This window comes from Carassius gibelio, chromosome A2 (assembly GCF_023724105.1).
Source record: "Carassius gibelio isolate Cgi1373 ecotype wild population from Czech Republic chromosome A2, carGib1.2-hapl.c, whole genome shotgun sequence".
Lineage (NCBI taxonomy): Eukaryota > Metazoa > Chordata > Actinopteri > Cypriniformes > Cyprinidae > Carassius > Carassius gibelio.
In genome coordinates this window covers 22216750-22240044 of record NC_068372.1, presented here as the reverse complement: position 1 = coordinate 22240044, position 23295 = coordinate 22216750, and the positions used below count along the sequence as shown (strand labels likewise).

At 36.5% G+C, this 23295-nt stretch overlaps 3 protein-coding genes across 6 annotated transcripts; 1 reads left to right on the top strand and 2 right to left on the bottom strand.

The window, feature by feature from the left end:
• Positions 1-111: 111 nt before the first annotated feature.
• LOC128031398 (pentraxin-related protein PTX3-like) lies at positions 112-4997 on the bottom strand. Its single transcript, XM_052619646.1, has 3 exons — positions 4617-4997; positions 3075-3638; positions 112-2254 (listed from the first exon to the last, which is right to left on the bottom strand). Exons 1-3 carry the CDS (start codon positions 4786-4788, stop codon positions 1638-1640), a joined length of 1353 nt encoding a protein of 450 aa, XP_052475606.1. The 5' UTR covers positions 4789-4997; the 3' UTR covers positions 112-1637.
• A 6530-nt stretch (positions 4998-11527) lies between these two features.
• Positions 11528-15994, top strand: LOC128031214 (cyclin-L1-like). 4 transcript variants are annotated; one of them, XM_052619503.1, is made up of 11 exons: positions 11539-11918; positions 12228-12302; positions 12387-12496; positions 12804-12921; positions 13018-13082; positions 14079-14178; positions 14262-14366; positions 14463-14604; positions 14693-14792; positions 15063-15158; positions 15273-15994. In XM_052619503.1, the coding sequence occupies exons 1-11, from the start codon at positions 11679-11681 to the stop codon at positions 15604-15606; spliced, it is 1485 nt and encodes a 494-aa protein (XP_052475463.1). In that variant the 5' UTR covers positions 11539-11678; the 3' UTR covers positions 15607-15994. The 4 variants fall into 4 exon arrangements, with proteins under 4 accessions (XP_052475469.1, XP_052475475.1, XP_052475463.1 ...); XM_052619496.1 differs by having other exon boundaries at positions 11541-11918; positions 15060-15158; XM_052619515.1 differs by lacking the exons at positions 14262-14366; positions 14463-14604; positions 14693-14792; positions 15063-15158; positions 15273-15994 and adding an exon at positions 13490-13503 and having other exon boundaries at positions 11532-11918; positions 14079-14139.
• An 863-nt stretch (positions 15995-16857) lies between these two features.
• On the bottom strand, positions 16858-23266 carry LOC128031200 (kelch-like protein 6). Its single transcript, XM_052619470.1, has 7 exons — positions 22563-23266; positions 22222-22387; positions 20782-21231; positions 19937-20174; positions 19128-19330; positions 17610-17823; positions 16858-17505 (listed from the first exon to the last, which is right to left on the bottom strand). The coding sequence occupies exons 1-7, from the start codon at positions 22832-22834 to the stop codon at positions 17204-17206; spliced, it is 1845 nt and encodes a 614-aa protein (XP_052475430.1). The 5' UTR covers positions 22835-23266; the 3' UTR covers positions 16858-17203.
• Between the last annotated feature and the right edge of the window lie 29 nt (positions 23267-23295).

Genomic DNA, 23295 nt, shown 5'->3' with positions numbered 1-23295 from the left:
CATATTGTAATGCAGAAATAGCAAGTAATATGCATGAACTTTTAAATATACAGTCATTGGTACTGATGTGTTAGGCCTTCAGGATAAATAATATAGTCGATTATAGTTAACTTTGGTTAAATATAGTCTATATTTAGGTTGACATGACGAAGTTAAGTCATTTAAAATGAGAAGGGCTATTTTGACCATATGCCTCCCACACCACTGGAAAGTACTGCTCATTGTAATAATCATTACATGTACACATGTGTGTGTCATTTCAGAGTTACTGCCATTATGGTTAAAGCACACGCCTTGTTTTGGTCATTTTATATTATTTGTGGTCAGACTGGACCAACTGGCAATAGTTATACTGGAGCAACACCTATTCAGCAATACGCCAGACATTGTAAATTACTAAACTATAGAAGAGGGAAAATCTGATTTGAATTATTAGTAAGCAATGTAAACAGTCATATCCAGCATGGTGATGTAAATAAATCCAGACTTGCCCCACCTTAAGTCATTAAAATGTACATTTGGACAACAAAGTTCTATTTGTAGTCCATTAATTATGCTCACTGAGCCACACCGCTAGAATTTATTAGCTTTTTACTCATTTAACTAATTTATTTACATGGTAATGCAATTCTCTTCTAAAATTGAAAAAATAATAAATAATATGTGTCATCATTTACTCACGCTTGTGTCTTTCCAAACATGCTTGATTTTTATTCTTCTATGGAACACAAAAGATATTTTGAAAAATGTTTCAGCTGTTTTGTCCATACAATAAAATTCCATTGCACCCCGTTGGATTTCATTATATGGACAAACTCATTGAGAAACATATCAAAATTTCTTCTTTTGTGTTCCACGGGGGAAAAAAATCATACATGACACAAGGGTGAGTAAATGATGACAGAAATTTCATTTCTGTGTAGATTATCCCTTTAAAGGAGTAGTTCACCCAAAAATGAAACACCCTTAGGTCATTCAAGATTTATTTGACTTTCTTTCTCCAGTAGAACAGAAATGCAGATTTTAGCTGGTCCTTGGTGATTCATAAAATATAGGCCAATGAATACCGTCACTTTAAGAGTAAAAAAGCAGTTACAGAAATACAAAATGAATTCTTCAAATTGTGTCTCCTGATGATATATTGAGGTCTTATGAAGTGAAATGATGGCTCTGTTTAAGAACCCGAAACTGCATGGATTATAGGTAATGATGTTGTAAATAATATTCAGTTTCAGAACATTTGGAACATTCAGTTTCACACAGACCAGTTGTTTTACTACATTAGACCTCACTATATCTTCAGGAGCCACAGCGATTCATTTAGTTTTTTTTTATATATATCTGCTTTAGTTTTTCTCTCAAAGTGACTGTACCCTTGACTTGCATTTTTTGCATCACCAGGGATCATGAGTTGAGCTAAAAATCTTCTTTATTCTTTTACTGAAGAAAGACAATCATCTATATCTTGGATGGCCTCACGGTGAATAAACACACAGCAAATTTTCAGTTTTGGGAGAACAAATCCTTTTAAGCTGTGCTTTTTATTTAAAATGAAAAAGAAGGTAAATACAAAATCATTGATGATATACAATGTAATATTACTTAATGTGCAAGATTGTATTGTGATGCATGCAGTCTCAGTTGATATATTGAGCGCCACCATGTGGAATGATCTCTGATACACCCCATCCAATCACATTCCCACGGCTATCACAGTATCCGTCTTGATTGGCATACTCTTTAATCCTCCCTGCTTCCAACATGTGGTCCCACATATTCACCCCTGTCATTTTTCCAGTGAAGGCAACCGATGAGTCCAGATCTCTGTAGATACCCGACCGGCTGCGTTCTTGCCCGAGAATAATGAACCCATTACTGGGCAGTACGTGCCCTTCGGCTACCCCAGGCACTTTGGCAACGTTCTCTCCATTCACCCACAAAGTGGCCAACCCCTGCTCTGAGCTCCAAGCTCCACAGAAGTGTCCCCACTGACCGTCTGTTACTACGCTCTGAGCTTCCACTAGATGGGTCTCACCACCCACTGTGAGGAGCACCGAGTGTCTTGCCAAAACAAGCTGGAGCTCTTGAGGGTTTTTCTTGGTTCCGTAAGAGAAAAGCACTGTTTTATTCAGTGACTGAGTCACTTTGGCCCACAGACAGATGGTGAATGATTGAAGGGACATGGACATGGAGGGTGTTACCTCGGCGAAGATATGCTTGGAGCGCATTGGGAATAATAAAGCCATTTCACAGCCTTAAAAAAAAGAGGGAGAGCAAGCAAGAAATTAAAGATTCATTATTAGTCTGAATCATCATGCAAGTACTGACAAAGTACAGTGTTTTCAAAGTATTTGCAAAGTATTTATTTATAATTATTTCTCAGGGTCACAGATATTTTATTTTTTACAAACATTGTTCAGTTTGGAATCACTGAGATTTTTTTTTTTTAAAAGGAATTTAATAAGTCTGATATGCTACATTTATTTGGTCAATTAAAAATAATAGTTTTCTGCTAAAAAATAATAATAATTTATTCATGTGATACCAGAGATGAATGTTCAGCAAAAATTATTTCAGGTGCTCAGTTTTTTTGGTGCTCAGTCATTAATACATGTTCTTAATATTGTCATTGTTGAAAATGTTTTTGCTACTTAATAATTTTGTGGAAGCCATGATACTTTTTTCAGGATTCTGTGATGAATAGAAAGTTCAGAAGATCAGTGTTTATTTACAAATATAATTATTTTATAAAATTATGTCTTTACTGTCACTTTTAGTTGCTTCTATTGATTCATTCAAAATACATAAAAAAATATTTCTCGATACTACTGTTTTTACTGTATTTTTGATCAGTTAAATCAACAGAATATATAAGATTGAGGATAAGATAAATAGATAATTTTTCTTCTCATAGATTTTTGTCTGCCTTGTCTGTTCCTCATGCACTAAACTAAAATGCCCTTTATAATTTAATTTAATTTAATTTAATTTAATTTAATTTAATTTAATTTAATTTAATTTTAAAACAGTGAAATCATCATGGATTAGGGGTTTCTGACAGTTAAAGCATCTACCTGAGGGCAGGAATCGGTGTGCCGTTGCTCGTTGGAAAAGGGCTAGCTGGGCTTGTATCCTTTGGAGATCTGCAACGGTGGCCATTAGCGCTTTCTCCAGCTTACCGCCATCTGCATTGCTTGCTTCTTCTTCCTTTGGATAAGTGGAGTATGACTTCATGGCCACTTGCCCCAGACCTGCTCCCAGCAGTGAGCTGCTCTCCAGTTTGGTGAGACGGGTGGCCTGGTTCCTGCTGTACTGAATGAGCTGCTGCAGCGTCTCATTGTTTTGGGCTTGATACATATCTGCAGCCTCTCTGAGCTGGTCCATGGCTTGATTCAGATTGCGATTCATCTGTTCACTTACACACTTACAGGTGTTTTCTGAGGCCTGGACACACACGTTGTTGTTGTTGTTGTTAAGCTTATGGAGCTCCCTCCGTATGGAGTTCATCTCCGCCTTAACCATGTCTTCATTCTGCTGCAAGAACATGTCTTGCTTCATTTGATAGTCCTCCAGCATGATGAAAAGTTTGTCCCAGCGTGAGAGGTCTTGAGGCGGACATTGAATTTGTTTAGCTCCTGCTGTGAACAAAGAGTGTGGGTTTTACTGCTCTGTGTTGGTGCAACATAACCAATTTTTAAAGGTAAAATGTCATATAATAATGTACTTGTAATGAATAATCTTATTGTGTGTTATTTGTTGTCATCCTTTGTTCTCTCAGGGCTTCCCAGGGCTTCTGCTAAAGGTTTTGTAGTGGCCACAAGGATCACTAACTGCCACTTTGCTAAACCACTTTAGATGCAAGTTCTTTGAAAATAAATAACTTTTATGATGCTCTTAAGCATCCTCTGGTTAATATGTTCAAGCTCCAGGCTTGGGTTTGCAGGAGAGTGTCAGCGGAAAGGTATGTAAATGTCAAATATCAAGAAACACTTTTGTATTTTTGAAAGCTATAGGTCATGGCTCATGACATTATGCTTTCATAGCACTGTGCATTACAAATTCAGATATTTAAATAGATTTGAATAGTTGAAATGAAAGATTTTTTTAGAAAGTTGGCATATTTTGTGGTGTGACATGCTTAAAACTTTTAACAGCCATATTTAACATATTGTTTATAATTATATGCATGCAGCTTTTATGACAAGAGATTTTATGTTATATTTCTTCTATAAAAATTAATTTGTCACATTGAGAACATTAAAATTTTGTGAAAAGCATAAATGTATTTTAATTGAAGAACATGAAATATTTGTATTTTTGATATTAATTTGTCACACTTCCAAGACAATATAAAACTGACTGGTGAAGACAAAAATGTACTGAAAAACAGAGAAAAATCTATATACATGTATATACAAGTTTTAAAATGTATACATTTTAACCTGAAATTTGTATAAATAAATAAACAACCCATTTATTCAATATTTCTGTTTTTCAAATAATTTGTCATGCAGTCGAGATTACTTTTTTAAAAGTCAAATAAGAAGCAAAATTTCAGTACAGCAACTTGTATAAATAAAAAAAAGAAGAGATATCTGGAATTGAAAAATACATACTTTGCAGTTCACCGTTGGAGATTTCATTATAGTAGGAATCAGAGTAATCCTCTCCGTATTCATAACCAAACACATTCCCACTGAGAAAGCAGGGCAGGCAGAGGGCCAGCACAGCCCCGGGCACATACATTCTGTTGATAATGCTGGTGTGTATGTTAGTCTGCCCCTGCATGTAATCAGATTATTTTGAAGTAAATCAGATGTTCTACAGCCACTAAGATGCCTTGTGGTTGTTCCTGAGCGTACATGAGGCTAAGTGAGCTCTTTTTAAACACAGCACTCAGAGCAGGGCTGTCACAGTGTGAGTAATGCTTTGTTGGAGGTGGGCAGCATCTGTGATGTACTCAAATGTCACAGCCTCTACTGCTGGTTGGGCAAGAAGTTGTCATGGGGGTGTGGAAAGAAAAAGTAGGAAAGGAGTTGGGTCTCCCCATTGAGAATTTTGCCTCAGGTCAAGGTGAAAGGATAGAAAGAGAGATCTGGGCTAAATAAATAAATAAATAAAAATCTTGATCTTATGGGAGTAGCTATAATAACTCCAGAGGGAGCTTTCCTTTGCATGTTGTCCAGGAGTTACCCTCTTCATATCTTTCTTTTCGCTGTTCAGCATTTGAATATGGCAGTACCTTTTTTATGTCTGATTCTTAAAGGGATGGATCACTCAAAAATAAACATTTTGTCATCGTTTACTCACTGTTATGTCATTCAAAGCCTCACGTCATCCAAAAAACATTTTTGAGCTCCACAGAAGAAAGAAAGTCTTATAGGTTTGTTATGACATAAGGATGAGTAAATCGTGACAGACTGTTCATTGTTCATTTTTTGTCAGTTATAAATATTAATTGTGGGTGCATTGGAGCATCAACTCTGATTGAAGTTTAACTCATTCGCCATATTGTAGAGATGATGCAACATGATATTGAATTAATTGTGTCAATAACTTATATTAATAAATCAAGATAAACGATGAGTGACTCAGCATGTCATGTCTATGTACACCCTTAGGTCAAACTCTTAACAACACAAACAAGTTAATAAATACAATACAAAACAATGACGTGATATCAAGAATCTGGTTTCCAGCTTTCATGTTGTTGAAGGAAGCATATGTGACTTCACTACATTTTGAAAGAACACGCTGAAAGCGGTGGCTGGAACACCTGAAGATCTGTTTCCAGCAGATTTTTTTTATTTTTTATGTCAGCATAAATCAGTTTAAATGAATGCTCCACCTACTGCTTATGATCAGTGAGAAATTTTTAGAAGCGCAACCAAATAATTTATTGAGGTGAGGACAAACATCTGTTAAATACTCCTTGTCTTGGGTGTGCCTTTAGTTGGCAATATACTGTAGGTTGTTATGAGACAGACAAAAATAGCATCTAATAGCATTTAGCTGTAGACTGATTCAGCGTTTGTCTACTTTTGTGTTTTTATGTTTTTCTCCAAAAATGAAAGTTATTGTTTCATATTTTATACATATTCAAAAATTAAATAACATAAACAAAATAAACATAAATATGTTGTTAATTTCATGGGCACCCAACTTGCAAAATATACTACTTTATACATTAAATTATAGTTAAATTAAATTAAATTATTAGTCCTGATGGTATCTGAAAGCTGTTTGAGATTATGATATATATATAATTTTTGCTGATTTATTATAGTGTCTTTGAACATATATCAGCACTATTTATGTATATTTACCTTTATAAAAGTTTTTTTTTTTTATCATGGTTTATTTTGAATAGCAATTAATTATTTTGGCATCATTAATATATATTGTTAAGAATATTAAAATATTCTGCATCATTTAATCTTCATCGTTTGGTTGTAGAGAACACTTTTTTCCCTCACACCTTTGGCACACACAAATGTTAAACGATGCTTGATCTGTGCATATTTCTCCTCTGATTCAGACAAGAATGCTTTTTCACTGGAGAAACCAATATAACATTTGCTTACTTTAATTGATGGACTGGAGTCGTGTGGATTATTGTGATGCTTTTATCAGCTGTTTGGACTCTCATTCTGACGGCACCCATTCACTGCAGTGGATCCATTGAGCAACTGCTATAATACAACATTTCTCCAAATCTGTTCTGATGCAGAAACGTACCAATCAACATCTTGGATGGCCTAAGGGTGAGTACATTTTCAGCGTTTTTTCATTTTTGGGTGAACTATTCCTTTTAAACTTGCATTTAAAATTCAGAAGTCATTAAAAACAAAGACAGCTTTATTTGTTTTTCTTTCCAAAATGATATACTATTTAAGCATTGTATAATTATACCATTTTTAATTATTTTAGCTCTGTTGAGAAATATCTGACAGCAATGCTTTTCCATATATGTATATATATATATTTAGACTTAGACACACACACACACACACACACACACACACTGCTCATTATAAAGGGTAGATCTATCTACACCAAGTCAGTCAGATAACAAAAAAATGCCAAAATACAGAAATTCTGAGAAGCAATCACTAATCTGAACATTTATGAAATCACTGCTCCAGTGATTTATCATTGCTGTCAGCGAGTTTCATTCCATTCTCCTTTTAACTATTTGTTTGTGGGGGGTTTACATAGTATAATGTGTCACATAGAAACAGAAAAAGTAATCGCATGTGATTAAGTTCAGCATTCAGTTCACAGAACAGGGCACTCTCAGTCAGAACAAAATTGAGAACATGTGGAGATGGAAATATTTACACTTTTAGGCCTTCTGGGGGTGAGGTGGGAATTAGACCCAGCGTGAACCAGGCAACACCAGATGTGGGCAGTTTCTATAAATGGGTTTTGGACTGTGAGGTATAACCTACAGTAACTGAACTTTCTGGAGGTGTCCTGTGACGATGTTAATATCTCAATAAAGCAATGCAGCTGGTTTGCAGGCCAGGTCAATAATCGTACAACAAGGAACCTGTAGTGTATACCATTTACCAGAGGGGTTTTACACTTGAAAAAAAAAAAAAACTCAACTTTGCTTCCTTCCTCTGACACACATTCAGGAATGAAAAAATGACCTCAAGCCTGTCACTGTCTGAACAGCAGAGAAGTGAGAGGTTGAGAATGTTTCATACAACAGCAGGTTTAATATTCACCATCGGTTGCCAGGTCTCTGCTGTATGTCACATCCACAGGCTTTGGGAAATCATTAGTATGTTAACCCTTTAACTGCCCCACCAAGAAAAAAGCATTTTTTGTTTGCATTTCTTATCTCCTTATGTCATTAGTTACCACACTCAATGTATTTTTTTTCCAACACGTCCCATAATTTTTAAAACATTAGCTTAGCTTTTCTACGTTTACCATAAAGTGACAAATCAACCATTTGGTTGAGCACGTTTTTGAAAAATTATTGAAAACATACTAAAGTTTTTTCATGGCACCAAGTAAAATAATTTTGTAAAGTTAGGGCTCTTACAGTGTAATATGTCAAAAAAATATGCTTACCTTGCAAAATTTCACCAAAAACAGTTTACATGGCAGGAGTGATTTCTTTCTCTCTGACATCCATCAAAGAAGAAGTGTTGTGACAAATGCTGTTGATTTTTTTTGGCTTAACATACCTCTACCAGATGGTAGAGATGGCTCAATCAGCTTGAATTAAGTTAGGTACTCCTCTCAATAAAATATAGTGACTCAAAATGTGCTCAACCATTTGGTCGAGCGGCAGTTAAAGGGTTAAGAAAATATAGCTGACTTTGCTTTCGAAAAGAATCACAATTAGTCTCACTGGCTTACAAGCAGCCAATCAAATTTGCTTTTGGTAATGGCAGACAGGAACAAAAACATTCCTTAGGTGAAAGGAACATGTTCTCCATGAAATCAGACACAGAAACATGCTGATTTACGTCACACGGCTGTATGTGCCAAGCTTGCTATGGGCGAGAACTTTTTTTTTCCAGTCTAAGGGGGCTACTTCAAACCTGCCTCATAAAATGCTGTATTGTTCAGTTTTAACTGTGCTGTACTTCTGATGACATTCCCTTGACTTTAGGTTTTTAGATATTTGATTCACTCAAGAATATCTTGTTCGTAATGATGGTTCCTCCCGGGTCTATGAAGCTTCTGCACTGTGAAATGAAGCACTCGTAGAAAATTCTGTGCCTACGCAGACATCATTTATGGTTTTAAATATCACATTTTCACCCCTAGCAAAGATGCAGTGTGTGCGTTTCTGAACCTGTGAGGTGAAACATAACAGCTCTCTAACCAGATCCCAGTAGTGCCATTCAAGGAGCCAGCAGATCTGGAGTACATTACGAATCCCCCTGTCACTGACAGAAAGTATGAATAATTACCTGATTAAAATGTCTCGGTGAGTGATTTATGCTAGAAAAAGCTGCAAGATGTTCTTCCTCTGGGACATTCGGTTTATGCAGTGCTGCTCAGCTGCCAGTATGAAAGAGTATGACATTTTGTACTTGCATGACTGACATGCGATGTAATTTAAATGGCTGTCCAACTGAGCTCATTTTCTGTATTTTGAAGTGAGACATATATTGAAGTCACAAACATATTGTGTAACAAACTGCATTCAGAAGCAAAGGGGATGGGGCTCTCTCTCTTGAGTATACAGCTGAAAAAGTGGCTTGTGTGCAAGGTGTTATTTGCATGCCTTGTTGACATGCTGGCATGCACAGAAGCTTCACTGTTGCAGACCTCATGAGAATGTCTCCCAAAAAGTGAAACATTTCAAAATAATCTGTATAATATTAATTCATATAACTATCATGTAATGCTGGAAAATGTTGTACTTCCTTTTTCTTTATTTGCAATGTCGGATTTGTCCAAAGCATTTAATAACATTTTAATGCATAATAATGCATAAAGAACAGGCTTTTAAGTATCTTACACAGAATATAACAAAACTTCAACTGCAGCAGGATATTTTGTCTAGGGTAGGTCTTGTTTACTATTTTTCTCAGTAACTTGGAACATGCATTTCACAAAAACAACCGCAGGCAATTTTTTTTTTTTTTTTATGAAAACACATAAAAAAAGAATTATCATCAAAATGTTTTCACTTGGACTGAGACAAATCTCTCTCTCTCTCTCTCTCTCTCTCTCTATATATATATATAAATGATTTTGCCCCCTGTAAATTTCTCTTAAATATTTAGTAGATTTATGAAAAGTGCAGTAATAAGAGATCATGTTGGATTTAATACATCTTTTACAAAGCATTTGTTTATTAAAATCGGAAGTGCTTTTCAGGGGTTGGGGGGCAAATTTGGCACAACTTAATGTACTTTATTTCTTTTGGACACATCTCATGAGGATATTGGTTGAGAGATGAGAGGGGCAAGTGGGTAAATGAAATGAGGTCAAAATGAGTATCAGTGACAGTTGGCATCTCTCCTACTTCCTGCCTGGTGCACAGCAAAGACCAAGGCTATCCTTAACCCTCTCAGCAAATCTAGCCAAATAGTAGGCCAATAACCTGAACAGTGCTAATGAAGACATTAAAGTGGAAAAAAGTTAATCACAGTTTTATGTTCACCTATAGTACCAAATTATTCTGTTTCTATATAATTTGTAAAAAAATCTTAACAGAATAATAACCTCAGGTCTGGCACTATCTGAACAGCAAAGAGGTGAGAGGTTGAGAATGGGTTTTGGATTGTGAGGTATACAGAAAAATTAATTACGCGGGAAAATGAATATGTGCAAAAGCATATAAAGGGAAGTATTGTACTTTATTGCACTGTTGAAAATAAAATGTATTATATAAGTCCAGAAATCTTTTTTTTTTTTCTGCTGGTATGAAATTAATTCCAGTGTCGTTGATATGAAGAAGGAACCACAAGATTTCCTGAAGTCAACAATCTTTATATGTCTTGTTGACCAGGTGTCTAGGCATATCACATCCCCTCTGTTAGCTGTCTCATCAGTTTCAGTGATGAGCCCCCTCACTGTGGTGTAGGTCCCGGATATGATGATGTGATTAATTTGGTACTTGGCAACACAGTCATGGATTATAGCACATCCCTGAGGGGACCTGGTGCACAGCAAGAAATCAATCAATCTATCTGTCTATCTATCTATCTATCTATCTATCTATCTATCTATCTATCTATCTATCTATCTATCTATCTATCTATCTGTTATTCTATAGTGGCAATAAGTTGTTGTTTTATTCCATTTCTTTTAATTATTACACAAACCTTTACTAAGCTATCTAAATGAGGAAATGGTGTAGACTTATATAGTTTTTATATATTACAAGCACACACACACACACACACACATATATAATTATAAAATTTACTATTGTTGAGAGAACATTTGGTGCAGCACCACCCACACAGCATATATATATATACATTATAATGCATCAAACAATGAACAGACTAAGACAGACAGAACTTCTACAGGAATGAAATAACATAAACTCTTCATGTAAAGTTCAACAAACACAATAAAAGAAAAAAATAGATAAATAAAAATAGCACAATAAAGACAAACAGAGCAAACCTTATGTATTAGAGGCTTTACAAAACAAATCATCATAAGATTTAAAAACTGTTACTTTTCTGGTTTTTAATCAACCTAAGGGATTTGAGAAATGCATAAATTTCAACTAAGAAATGTGAAAAAGTAGGCTGCGAGTTAGAGAATATTTTCTTATGAATTTTTTTTTTTTTCAAACAAAATTAAACAATTTATAATGCAATTTATTGGAGCATTTTTTGTACCTTTATGGTAACAAAATTATATACTTTAACTGAAACGATTTGGAATGTTAAGAAGAGTTGAGTTAGACAGGAAAGAACTGCTTTAAGCACTGTATTATATTAGCAGTAGAGTCATCATTATCAAAAAGAGAAAGAGAAGGATATACAAAACGACATGTTCTCCCTCTGCTTCAGACAAAAGAACCCTCCCGTAACGGGAAAGGTCGGTATTCTACGGGATTTCACCATTGCAACAGAACCATTGACGTCACATCCGTTGATGTATTGCGTCAATTACGAAACGTCGCCATTTCCGCCTGGCAGACGAAAGGTCTACGTTTTGTGAAACCGAAATACTCCATCAAGATGTCTCTAGGTGTTTTATCTCCTCATGTGAACACTCCAGCAAACAGCCAAGGCATACTGATCGGTGATAAAGTGTACTCGGAGGTGTTTCTGGCCATCGATAGCTCGATTATACCTGAGGAGAGTCTCTCTTCGACCCCGTCCATGCTGGATGGCCTCGACAATGAGACTGAGACAAACCTGCGGATTCTGGGCTGTGAACTCATCCAGTCCGCCGGGATTCTTCTGCGTCTGCCACAGGTTACTATCTAAATTTGTTAATGTTTTATTTGGTCCTTTAGTTTAATTCCTAATGATTTTAACGTGTAAGACGACATCCTTAGCACGGCTAGCTAGCTAGCCGTTACCGGCACAGTGAAACCGGCGGCCTTTTGTTTTCCAGCGGCAGCGGTTCTTCAGAGAGTGCCTGCCGTGAAATCTATTTTGGGATGTAATTAAAAGTAGATTATTTGTCGCTCTACTATTAGTTGTCTAACAAGTAGGGTTGCTTTTATGTAAAGCAACTGACATGACCATTGGTTTTCATTTATTGTTTGGTATTTTGAATAGGTGGCGATGGCGACTGGACAAGTCCTTTTTCAACGATTCTTCTACTCGAAGTCTTTCATCAAGCACAGCTTTGAGGTAAATCAGAGATACAAAAAAAAAAAAAATCAACCTTTGTTTAAACCCAGATTATGACCTAATGTGGTTGTCACTGTGTAACAGATTTTTGCAATGGCCTGCGTCAATTTGGCATCTAAGATCGAGGAATCGCCAAGAAGAGTGAGGGATGTGATCAACGTTTTCCATCATTTGAAACAAGGAAAGGGCAAAAAGTAAGTTGATTATTTGTTTTTATTATTAATGTTAGACATTTAGTAATTAACCCAAGAAATTTAGTAGATGAAACCTGTAGAATTTCCACTCCATTGGTTACTTGCTGTGCTTAGCTAAAACTTTGGATCTAATGAAATCTACTGATGACTTAGTCTAATTATTGAGTTGTTTTTATAAAATTTTTCTTTGTAATTATAAACATGTTAGTATCATCTGTTAAGAGAATATAAAATAAAGCAGAGGCTATGTTTTTCTAATAATATATCATATTTAACGTATTATAACAGCCGTTTTGTGTTGAACCAGGAGCACCCCTCTTGTCCTTGATCAAAACTACATCAACACCAAGAACCAATTGATCAAAGCAGAGCGCCGTGTCCTTAAGGAACTGGGGTTCTGTGTACATGTCAAACATCCACACAAGGTAAGTTTTGATTTATACAATTCTGCTGCTATCCGGATTATATTTTTGTGTGTGAAAATCCAGTAAATTTCCTTAATTCATTTTCAACTCTTTCAGATTATAGTCATGTACCTTCAAGTTCTTGAATGTGAGAAGAATCAGATGCTTGTTCAGACAGCATGGTAAGTGTTTCTATGTTTTTGGAGCTCACAAAAATGCCCTTTAAATGATCACTTGGAATTTTTTCCCCTTATAGAGGAGACTTTGCATCAGATTTATGGTTGGACTCATGCCGTGTTTCCACTAGTAAAATTGGCTGATAAGACCTTGAACTTGTGTGAAAGCGCTTGGTACTTGAGTATCAACAGGACCTAGTGGAAACACTGCATTATATATAATCTGTATAATAGTACAGTATACCTAAAGGTAAGATAGGTTCACATCATTCTGGCATCACACAGTTTTTTTGTAGTAAAAATACAGAGATATTCTGTAGGTTGCGTGTTCGGTGATTTCTTGCACATCTTTGAGGTTAAGGCTTATGGAGAGCTCTGTTTAACTTTGTCCTTTCTCTACTCTTTGATTAAAGGGTAGCCCATGGTGGTAAGTGTCACAGAAAACACCCGAACTCCTCAGGCACAAGACCCAGGAACCCCTCCCACCTCATTGGCTGGCTTTTCGAGACTGCCAGCCAATCCAGTGAGAGCTCTCAGTGGAGGTTCTCTGAATGGAAGGCCTTGGCTTTGCTGGGGGGTCCAGGATTTTTTTCTTTTTCTCCCTCCCACAGAGCTTGAGTGCTAGTACTTAGTTGTGCGCTTTATGCTCTCTAATTTTTTTTAAGCAATGAAAATGGTATGTCGTTTTTTTTTTTTTTTCATATGAATCTTGTTCATGTGAATTTTGTTACTGTAAGTTGTCCCTGATATCCACCATTAACTGATTCTTGCCTCTCCTCACACCTTTTTGATAGGGGGTTTGAAAATTTCGATTTCGTAACACATGCGCTTTGTTTGTGCTTCAGTTATTTGTTCAAATTTCTTAAGATTATACTGTTGGCACCATCATGGCTACATTTCAAAAAGTTAGGGAAAGGACATGAAGTTTAAGAGCCTCCAGAAGCCATATGAGAGAGAGAGAGCATGGCAGGTGTTGCATAGGTGTTTCTTTATGTTTTGCAGGAATTATATGAACGATGCCCTCCGGACCAACGTGTTTGTGCGGTTTGAACCTGAGACCATTGCGTGTGCCTGTATTTACCTCGCTGCTCGAGTACTACAGGTACATTTTTGGATCTATCTCTCTTATCTTTATCTATTTCAGTCTCTCTCTTTATTTCATCATGTATTTTTGTATTTCTTCAGATTCCTCTTCCTTCCAAGCCACACTGGTATCTTGTTTTCGGTGCTACTAAGGAGCACATCAGAGAAATATGTATCAGCACGATGAAGCTTTATTCTAGAGAAAAGGTAGCTTGAGTTTTATTAACTTGGCACATGTTTGATAATCTTTATTTTTAATAATTGTTAATACATGCTGTGGTTAATACTCCATCCATCTCTCAGCCTAACAGTGAACAGCTTGAAAAACGGGTGGAAAAGAGGAAGGTGGCCCTGGAAGAGGCAAGACTAAAAGCCAGAGGACAGAATCCCAATGGCACGCCAGCTCTTGCTGCCATTGGTGGATTTTCCCCAGCATCGAAACCCTGTACGTTTTTATTCTGTTTGCTTTTACTTACTAAACAAACTTTTTAACTTATCAAATCACAGGCAGCTAAAATGTTTTCCTTTTCCAGCTTCTCCACGAGAAGTGAAGATGGAAGAGAAATCGCCAAACTCTAAATTGGTGAAGGAGTCTGAGAACAGACAGTTGTTTCCAAAAAGCCCCTTAAATGGGTAAGTTTTAAAATGCAATTTTTTTTTGTTGCAAATGCCAAATTTAATCATTTGTTTTATTTTACCCTTTTGGGATGAAAAATTACATTTATTAATATTTAAGAAAAATTCTATGCCTTTTAAAAGTGTTTTTAGTTTTTCGATCAAATTTTAATTTAGCTTTTATTTTATTTCAGTTAACCAAAACTATTAAACATTGCTTTGGTAAATAATCAACACTGCTACCCATCCCTATTTTGTTCATTTATTTTTATCTTTCTTGTATAGCAGCATGAAAAAGGAGGAAGGCAAAGTGTTTCAGAATGGCAAGAACCACAGCCGGTCTCGCTCACGATCTCGCTCGCCATCTCGTTCTCCACACAGACAGTAAGTTACACCGTGCACTTTTAATTCAAGTGATATTTTATACCTGTACACCAGGTTGATGTTTAAAATAGATTTATTCTTTCTGCTGCTGACATGATGTTCTATTATTTTTAGTCAGAGGAGCCACTCGGGAACGTACAGCTCTCAGAGCAGCCGCAGCCCATCACCACGCCAACACAAAGGTCACAGAGCTTCACCAGTTACACAGCTCAGGACGGAACGAGACCGACAGAGTGACTCTAGTCGGAATAGCAACAAAAGGAGGCGATCACGGAGCCGATCTCGCAGCAATTCCCGCGAACGAGGGCGTGACCGTGACTATGTGAAACACAAGCACGATCGCGGGCACCACTGGGACCATCGTGAACGTGATCGTGACAGATCACATGATCAGGGACGAAGCAAACACCAGAGCAGGTCACATTCTGGACGCAGACACCGGAGATGAGACACATGGCACTGCTGAATGAAACTGACAGAACTACGATGGCATTGGACTACAGGACTAAATTGTAGATTGGAAAAATGCTTGCTTCAATACAATGTTTCCTCCAGAGTAAACCTTGTGAAGAAGTGGATTTTCTCTCAATGTTATTGTTCTTGCACCTGACCAACTCATACAGAGTTCAGTTAGGCAAGGTAGTGGTGCCTTTTATGTATTTGACAATTGTGTTTTACGTGAAACTTGAAAGTGAACAAACAGACTGCTAAATATCTGCCTATATCAGGGATCCCATTTGCACAGGAAAGAGCAGATGAGACCTGTGCCTGTAAAATATTTTCCAAATGCACAGCTGTTTGTGCCCTGTACAAATAAAGCTTATTTTTTATGATGATGACTTTGTATTCATCTGTCTACACAAAATAAATATGTTATATTCCAATTCTGAGAACATTTGTTTTACTTTATATGGTGTGTATATTGAGTTACTTTAAACTAAAGAAAACACTCATTGGATCTTTTCATGTCACTGTTAGTGTAACGGTTTCAATGCAGAATAAATGCTAACTCAGGTAAAGTTTTGCAGTTTTACTAATCATACCCATCTTATATCATTAAAGCTGCAGTAGGTAACTTTTGTAAAAATATATTTTTTATATTTGTAAAATCTGTCATGTCCTGACAGTAGAATATGAGACAGATAATCTGTGAAAAAAAAAGCTCCTCTGGCTCCTCCCAGTGCTCCTATTGCCATTTGCAGAAATACATCGCTCCCGTTAAGAAACAATCAGAGCTGCGGTCCGTAACTTTGTTTGTGTTCAAAATGTAGAAAAATGTATATAATAAGCGAGTACACCATGAATCCATTTTCCAAACCGTGTTATTTAGCCTGTCCTGAATCCCTATGGTGCACCTATAACAAGTGTTTATATTTGGACTATTTTAGATTGCTTCAGGGGTACCGCGGCGGAGTAACCCAGTACCTTTGTGTTTCTTCATAGACATAAACAGAGAGAAGTAGTTCCGGCTACGATGTTCTTCCGCAAGACGCAAGCAGTTCTGTTTATTAACCGCTAGAGCGTCAAAAGTTCCCTACCGCAGCTTTAACTGGTTTAAGTAGCCTAAATGATAGGCCAGATCTGTCGTGCATTAATGTCGTTTTACCTGAATAGTGAATTACATTTTATTGCAAGCTCAATAATTATTTTTTATAAATTAAACATGATATTAAATGAATTGCTCACAATAAGAAATTAATAAATAACAATGTCTTTTTTAATTGGGTTCATGATACCGATTGTCAATGTTAACAATTGAAATGTTATTGTGAAGTGCCACAAAATAAATATTAATGTTTCAATGTTTAAAAATTACTGTAATGTGTGTAAACATTTCTTTGCATTGTCAAAATGAACACAATGGTTACACTTTGGTATATACAAGCTGCATAGTTAAATATCAAAAATAGAGAACACTTTTAGTATTAATGTAATAGAGAACACTGAATTCCACTGCTTAATGTTGATCATATGGGCCTGAAAAGAGTCAAATCTAAGGACAAAACATGTAGTTAAAACTGTAGTCTCTGAAGCTGCTGAATTTGTCATCCGTTGACTGTTCCAGGCGTTATCCTGCGTATATGTGTGTAGGATTTCCTGAGAGTCACACTACCATGGTGAGATACTCCACGTGGAAGCACACACTCCTCAGTCAACTTTTTTGTCTCCGGGTTCCAACAAAGAACGGTAGCGATCACCTCGTTCTTGTCATCACGGCCACCAGTAATGAAGAGCTTGTTATTGCAGGCAGCAATACCACAGCTGGCCCTCTCACAACCCAGCTGGATTATAAGCGTCCAGGAGTCTTCCAGAGGGCTGTAGGAATACAAGGCCTTCATCGCACCACCTTTATTTTAGAGGAAATGACATATTTAATCATCAAAGCATGGCGGTTATCTCTGGTCAGTTGTTTACAGTTTTATTTAAGCAAAAAAATTAAAAGGTACAAACCAACAACAAAAATGACATCCTTAAAAGTCACCGCATTTGTGCATTTGGCCTCGGTTGGCATCGGGCATTTTAAGCTCCATTGATTTGATAGGGAATCAAAGCATTGCATGTTGTTTGTGGCTAGCTTGCCATTGGGGCCTCCACCTATCACAAAGATGTATTTGTCATAGCTGGCAGCAGAGAAGGAGCTTACGCTGATCATGAGCGGTCCTGCCTGGAAGGTGGACAAAAATATTACGTTTCCTGTATATATGATCAGATTAACCATCATAAATGCACTGAAATGTTATGATAGGTGCGGATGTATTAGATATTAATCTATCCTTCATTCAGCCATTACTTCCGTCTTCAGTGTCACATGATCCTTCAGAAATCATTCATGCTGATTTGGAGCCTAATAATTGATAATGGTTCTTCTTATCATTATTCATGTTTAAATATTTTGTAACATTATAATGCCAACTTTGACCTATTTAATGTCTTTGCTGAATAAAAGTTCCTTTTTTTTCTTTGTTCTACTTTCTTACCCCAAATTTTGAATGGTATTAGAATTTACAAAAAAATATGAATCAGCAAAAGCAGCATGTTGTTAACATTCTTAATAACAATAATTTTTTCTTGAGCAAATCAGCACATTAAAATGATTTCTGAAGGATCACGTGATGCTGAAGAATTGAGTTATGGCTTTGCCATCACAGGAATAAATTACAGTGTAAAATATGTGTTGAAATACATGGATATAACATTTAAATTCCATGCATTTTTCATACATGGAATATTTTCTGCACTTTATAGACATTTTTAACTCCCAAACAGTGTAGGGGAGTAACTAGTTAAATGCAACGGAATTACATAATTTAATTGCAAAATAAATGTAACACACAGACATTTAATTTATTTATTTTCCAAATTGCACACCCCCCCCCCCCCCAAGGTATTTCTGCCAGTGTTTTCTGTTGTAGCTATGCAAAGGTTTGATTTCAAAAACGGTATCATAACTATTGAACTATTTCTAATGATTTTAAGTCTGTATTTAACCTCAGAATGATCTCAAAGAGGCGGCGTGAAAGTCTGATTTTGTGGTGGCTGTGCTATTAAATTAACTGAATATAATCTTAATTTAAGTGGAGAAGGATTTTGAAAGTCTGACAGTAATCAGTGTCGTGTACTACTGTAAGGTTAACCCTGCCTGCTTTAAATGTTTTCAAATGATTAACAGCTGAAACCATTCATTAGAAATTTAGCAAAGTAATTCAGTTATTAAAATATTTACTACTTATCACATTTTAAATGGGGGTAACTTGCAATCTGTAACCGATTACATTTCCAAAGTAACCTTCCCAACACTGCCCCCCAAATCCCATGAACAATATGGAAATGTGTTGTGATAAAAACTAATAGACACTCTTTTAATCAGACAACCATTAACTGAAAATTAAAAGTTATTTCTCTCTCTTTTGAGACTGCAAAGGACCTAAAGTTATATAATTACCCATCCCAGATATTTACAGGACTCACCTCTGTCCAGCAGTTGTGAAATGGATCGTAGGCTTCAACACTGCTCAATCTCTGGGTTCCATCAAAACCACCCAAAACATAGACTTTTCCTCCAGCTACGGCCATCTTGTGTCTCCAGCGGCCTGTGTTGAGATACTCTATCTGGATCCATTTGTTTAGTGATGCATTATACTTCCACACCTCCTGCAGTGTTTCCTTGCCACCTGTTTAAGTGTAAATCGGCTTTACAAATTTCTTCTTTGATCTTACACATCAGTGTCCATACAAATAAACATACTACATAGGCAGTGCCACTTTACAGTTATATCTTATACTTTTTTTTTTGTAATTTTATTGTTGGAATCTCTTCCAAAAAAATTTTTTTTTCTCCAGACAAGGTAATTTTTTTTTTTCAAATACAGATCTTGAAAACACAATTTTAAAACCGATAGCAATCTAGCCAGTCAAGCTTTGAGATGAACAGACAATTAACTATTCCATGCACATACTCCATACTGCACAACACTCTGTAATACAGATTGAAGAAACAACAGCAAGATCTGCTTATTTGCTCAAAATAACCTCACTTTCCTAAGAAAATAGATGCGTTTTTGTACAACAAACACATGTGCACACCATGATAAAGCAGTCATTACATAGACACTCAAATATTTATAGGAAGACACTTGCTCAATCTGTATATTATGTATGGTCACTTGTTTTTGATACCTATTCTGAGAGAGCAAAAATAATTTCCTTTGTCTTGTTTTCATTTATAATAAGTGCATTCCTCAGTGTGATGTATCTCAGTGTGATGTACTGATGCTCACCCGATATGTAGACTTCGTTTCTGAAGGTGACACACGCAAACTCCACCCACTTCTTATTTTCATTCTCAGATTCCATCTCTGTGTTCGGTAGTTTTGCCACCTCTAAGCGGCTCCTGCGTAGTGGGTCCAGACAGGTCACCTCAGATACAAATTTCTCATCATTTGTGCATCCTCCAATAATCATAAAAACCTCAGACTGGAATTGCTGCACCCTTGGTTTGGTCCGCTCCGATATCACCTAGAAACCAAGAGGATTTAAAGGGGTAGTTCACCCAAAAATGAAAATTCCAAGCGTTGTTCCAAACATGTATAATTTCTTTGTTCTGTTGAAGACAATATTTTGAAGAATGTTTGTAACCAAACAGTTGGTGCTAACCACTGAAAATTTAAAATTAAGAAAACATTATATGGAAGTCAGTGGCTACCTTCAACTGTCTGGTCACCAACATCTCACAATTCAGATTTGAGAGAAATTCAGAGAAATTAACTCAGAATTGTGAGATAAACTCATGATTGTTAGAAAAGTCGCAATCACCTTTAAATTTAACTGCATAGTTTGTGCCCTGTTATTATTATAATATAATAGAATTATAATAATAGAATTATTACATATATTTGCAATATTTGAAGTAAGAAGGTTTTTCTGTATAATTTACAGAATTCACTATAGTGGCAAAGTAATTGACATTATGATTTAATACCCTTCCTCTAAAATGAAAGCCTGCCATGTCTTTATGACTCAAAGTCATAATTCCCAAGTTTGGATTTCACTTCCTGTATTTGAATCTTGTGACCACTTCTACATGGCGTCAAGCATTTAGAAAGGTCACATTTGTAAAACTGACCTCTTTTCCTGAGAGGTGATAAAGCCGGGCCTCCTGCAGCAGTGGGAAAACCTCGGCACACTGGCGGATCAGAGGCTCGCCTTCCACCCTTTCTACAAAGTACCATGGGTCCAACAAGGGCAGCCTTACATGTGCGAGGACAAGCGGCAGCTGAGCTATTCTTTCATCCTGTTGGGCCCTCACCCAACGTGTAACCATATCAAACACCTGCTCCTCTGCGGTCACCCCCAAGTCATCATGCTGCAGCAGACTGACCAACACATCTGCTGGAAGATCCAGGATCTCATCATGGTCCGCAACTTGAGAGAAGTTTTGGACAATGTAGGTGTAGACTTGGGCTTTCAAAGACTCCAACGAGTGCACATCAGCTAGGAGCAGGATTCCCACACAGTTGTCTGGATGTAGGACGTCTGCTAAGTAACTGATACAGGCGTCCACAATGTGCGGAAACTGCAAACAAAAATGAGATTTGAGGTCATTACAGAGCATCAAATTATTGTTTCACATTTAGACATTTAGGGACACTATCATTACACACATTTTGAGTCAGTAAGATTTCTGTTTTTAAAGAAATTAATACTTTCATTCAGCAAGAATGCATTAAATTGAACAAAAGTGACGTAAAAGTGATCAAAAGTGAGTTCAGACTTCGCAATCCTGAAAAATGGAGTTGGTTATTATTAAGCAGCATAACTGTTTTTAACATTGATAATAATAAGAAATGTTTTTGAGCACCAAATCAGCATATTAAAATAGTTTCTGAAGGATTATGCGACACTGGAGCAATGACTGCTTAAAATTCATCTTCCAATCTCAGGAATAAATGAAACTTTTTTTTTTACTGTATTTTGAGGAAATAAATCAGCTTTGGTGAGCATAAGATACTGCCGCTTGAAAACTTTTAATAAAAAACTTTTAAGCAGTAGTGGTCTTAAACAGTATATGTAAAGCACTTTGTAAAAACAGTTTTGAAAGGTGCTGTACAGATAAAACATTACTTATTGTGCCAATCTCATAATCTTAATGGTCTGAACTAGCCTGAAATCAGATTTGGCCTTGGCAGAAATGCATTATTTTACTTAAGAGTTTATGATTTTATATGTAAGCTACATCAACTATATTTAGCAAACAAATATCTCCACCCAGCTATACCCAAACACAGATGTGACTACTAAAACTGACCGTAATGGAAAATCTAATATACAGTTTCACTTCCATGTTATGTTTGGTACTTCTGAGGTGGTTTGGATGCCTTCACCTCCAAGTAAAAAAAACAAAAACATAAAATACCACAAATGTGGCACTGGGGAAGTAAAAAGTCATTTGTACCTTGCAAAAACATACTGGTAGACATTTAAATGGCCATGCTTGACAGAAACCGTTACATGTAGGCTAATCCACCATAAAAATAGTTTGATAAAAAGCTGTCATAGTACAAACCTGAAATAGGCTGGCTGCCTCAAGCATTCTCTGAACATTGTCCTTGGTTATGATGACTTTGCTGGTGTAAGTGTATTCTAACAGGATTCTCATGGTGTCAGCATCAATGCCTTTAATATTTATGTTTTCTTCGTGTTTTTCTCTTAAATCATTACAAAACATTGCTCTGTAAAACACACATTTATGAAAATTCTATGTTTGCAGACTTAAAATATACATTTAAAGAAGAAACACTGCTCTCTTAAAATTTATATTTAAAAAAAAAATTAATGTTACATGAAACAAGCAAACTCGTTTCTCTGTATATCACATCAAATGATCTGGATGCGCTACTGGCTAACCTGAAATAATGACTGGCTGCAGCGAGGACCACTCGATGGCACTGGAAGCTCTGACCCTGAACGATGAGGGTGACGTCAATCAAGCTGTCTTCCAGCCGGAGACTTTGCAGCCCATCCTGCAAATAACCAGCAAACACGGAGTCTTCAAACACAACCTGACCATCATGTCGGTTCTCCTGCATCGAGCTCTCCAGCATGCTCAGACCACCTGCTGAAGCATCACTCTTGGCAGATGAAGGGCACTCGGAGTTATTCTCTAAAGTGTCAGCCATGATCTGGAGTCCCAAAAGGTTACCGATTTCACCTCTGAATGAAGTTTAACACCATGTGATGTCTAGATACTGACGAAACACTAGAGCCAAAAAACTGAACTGTGCTGTCCTAACATTTAAGCTTCCTGTTTTCATAACTGACTACAAAGAGGAAGTGCTGACGCCTCTAAAATTCTTCTCCGCAACTTCTCAAGTCGTCTTGATTCTGCCCGTTTCTCTGGGCTATCTGAACACTTGTGCATTTAAGGCAACGGTTCAAGGGGAAATGTATCATTTGCATCTAATGCATCATACATCACAGTTCCTTAAAAAGAAAGAAACAAATGTCTTAATTAAACCTTCTGAAAAAAAAAAATCTTAAAAGATAAAGAATGAAAGGACATCCTTTCTTGTACAGAGATTATAAAACACTAAAGTCTAAACAAATATGATTCACAGAAGTATTAACATGAATTTAATTT

Excerpts from the sequence above, each read along its gene's own strand:
- LOC128031398 (XM_052619646.1), bottom strand. The coding sequence starts at position 4,788 with ATGCAGGGGCAGACTAACATACACACCAGCATTATCAACAGAATGTAT. Across the intron at positions 3,639-4,616 it reads CTCCAACGGTGAACTGCAAA|CAGGAGCTAAACAAATTCAA; the intron begins GTATGTATTTTT and ends CTTTGTTCACAG. Across the intron at positions 2,255-3,074 it reads ACACCGATTCCTGCCCTCAG|GCTGTGAAATGGCTTTATTA; the intron begins GTAGATGCTTTA and ends CTTTTTTTTAAG.
- LOC128031214 (XM_052619496.1), top strand. The coding sequence starts at position 11,679 with ATGTCTCTAGGTGTTTTATCTCCTCATGTGAACACTCCAGCAAACAGC. Across the intron at positions 14,793-15,059 it reads CCAAAAAGCCCCTTAAATGG|CAGCATGAAAAAGGAGGAAG; the intron begins GTAAGTTTTAAA and ends TTTCTTGTATAG. Across the intron at positions 15,159-15,272 it reads TCTCGTTCTCCACACAGACA|TCAGAGGAGCCACTCGGGAA; the intron begins GTAAGTTACACC and ends TATTATTTTTAG.
- LOC128031200 (XM_052619470.1), bottom strand. The coding sequence starts at position 22,834 with ATGGCTGACACTTTAGAGAATAACTCCGAGTGCCCTTCATCTGCCAAG. Across the intron at positions 21,232-22,221 it reads AGGCAGCCAGCCTATTTCAG|TTTCCGCACATTGTGGACGC; the intron begins GTTTGTACTATG and ends TTTTGTTTGCAG. Across the intron at positions 17,506-17,609 it reads GGATGTCATTTTTGTTGTTG|GTGGTGCGATGAAGGCCTTG; the intron begins GTTTGTACCTTT and ends TCTAAAATAAAG.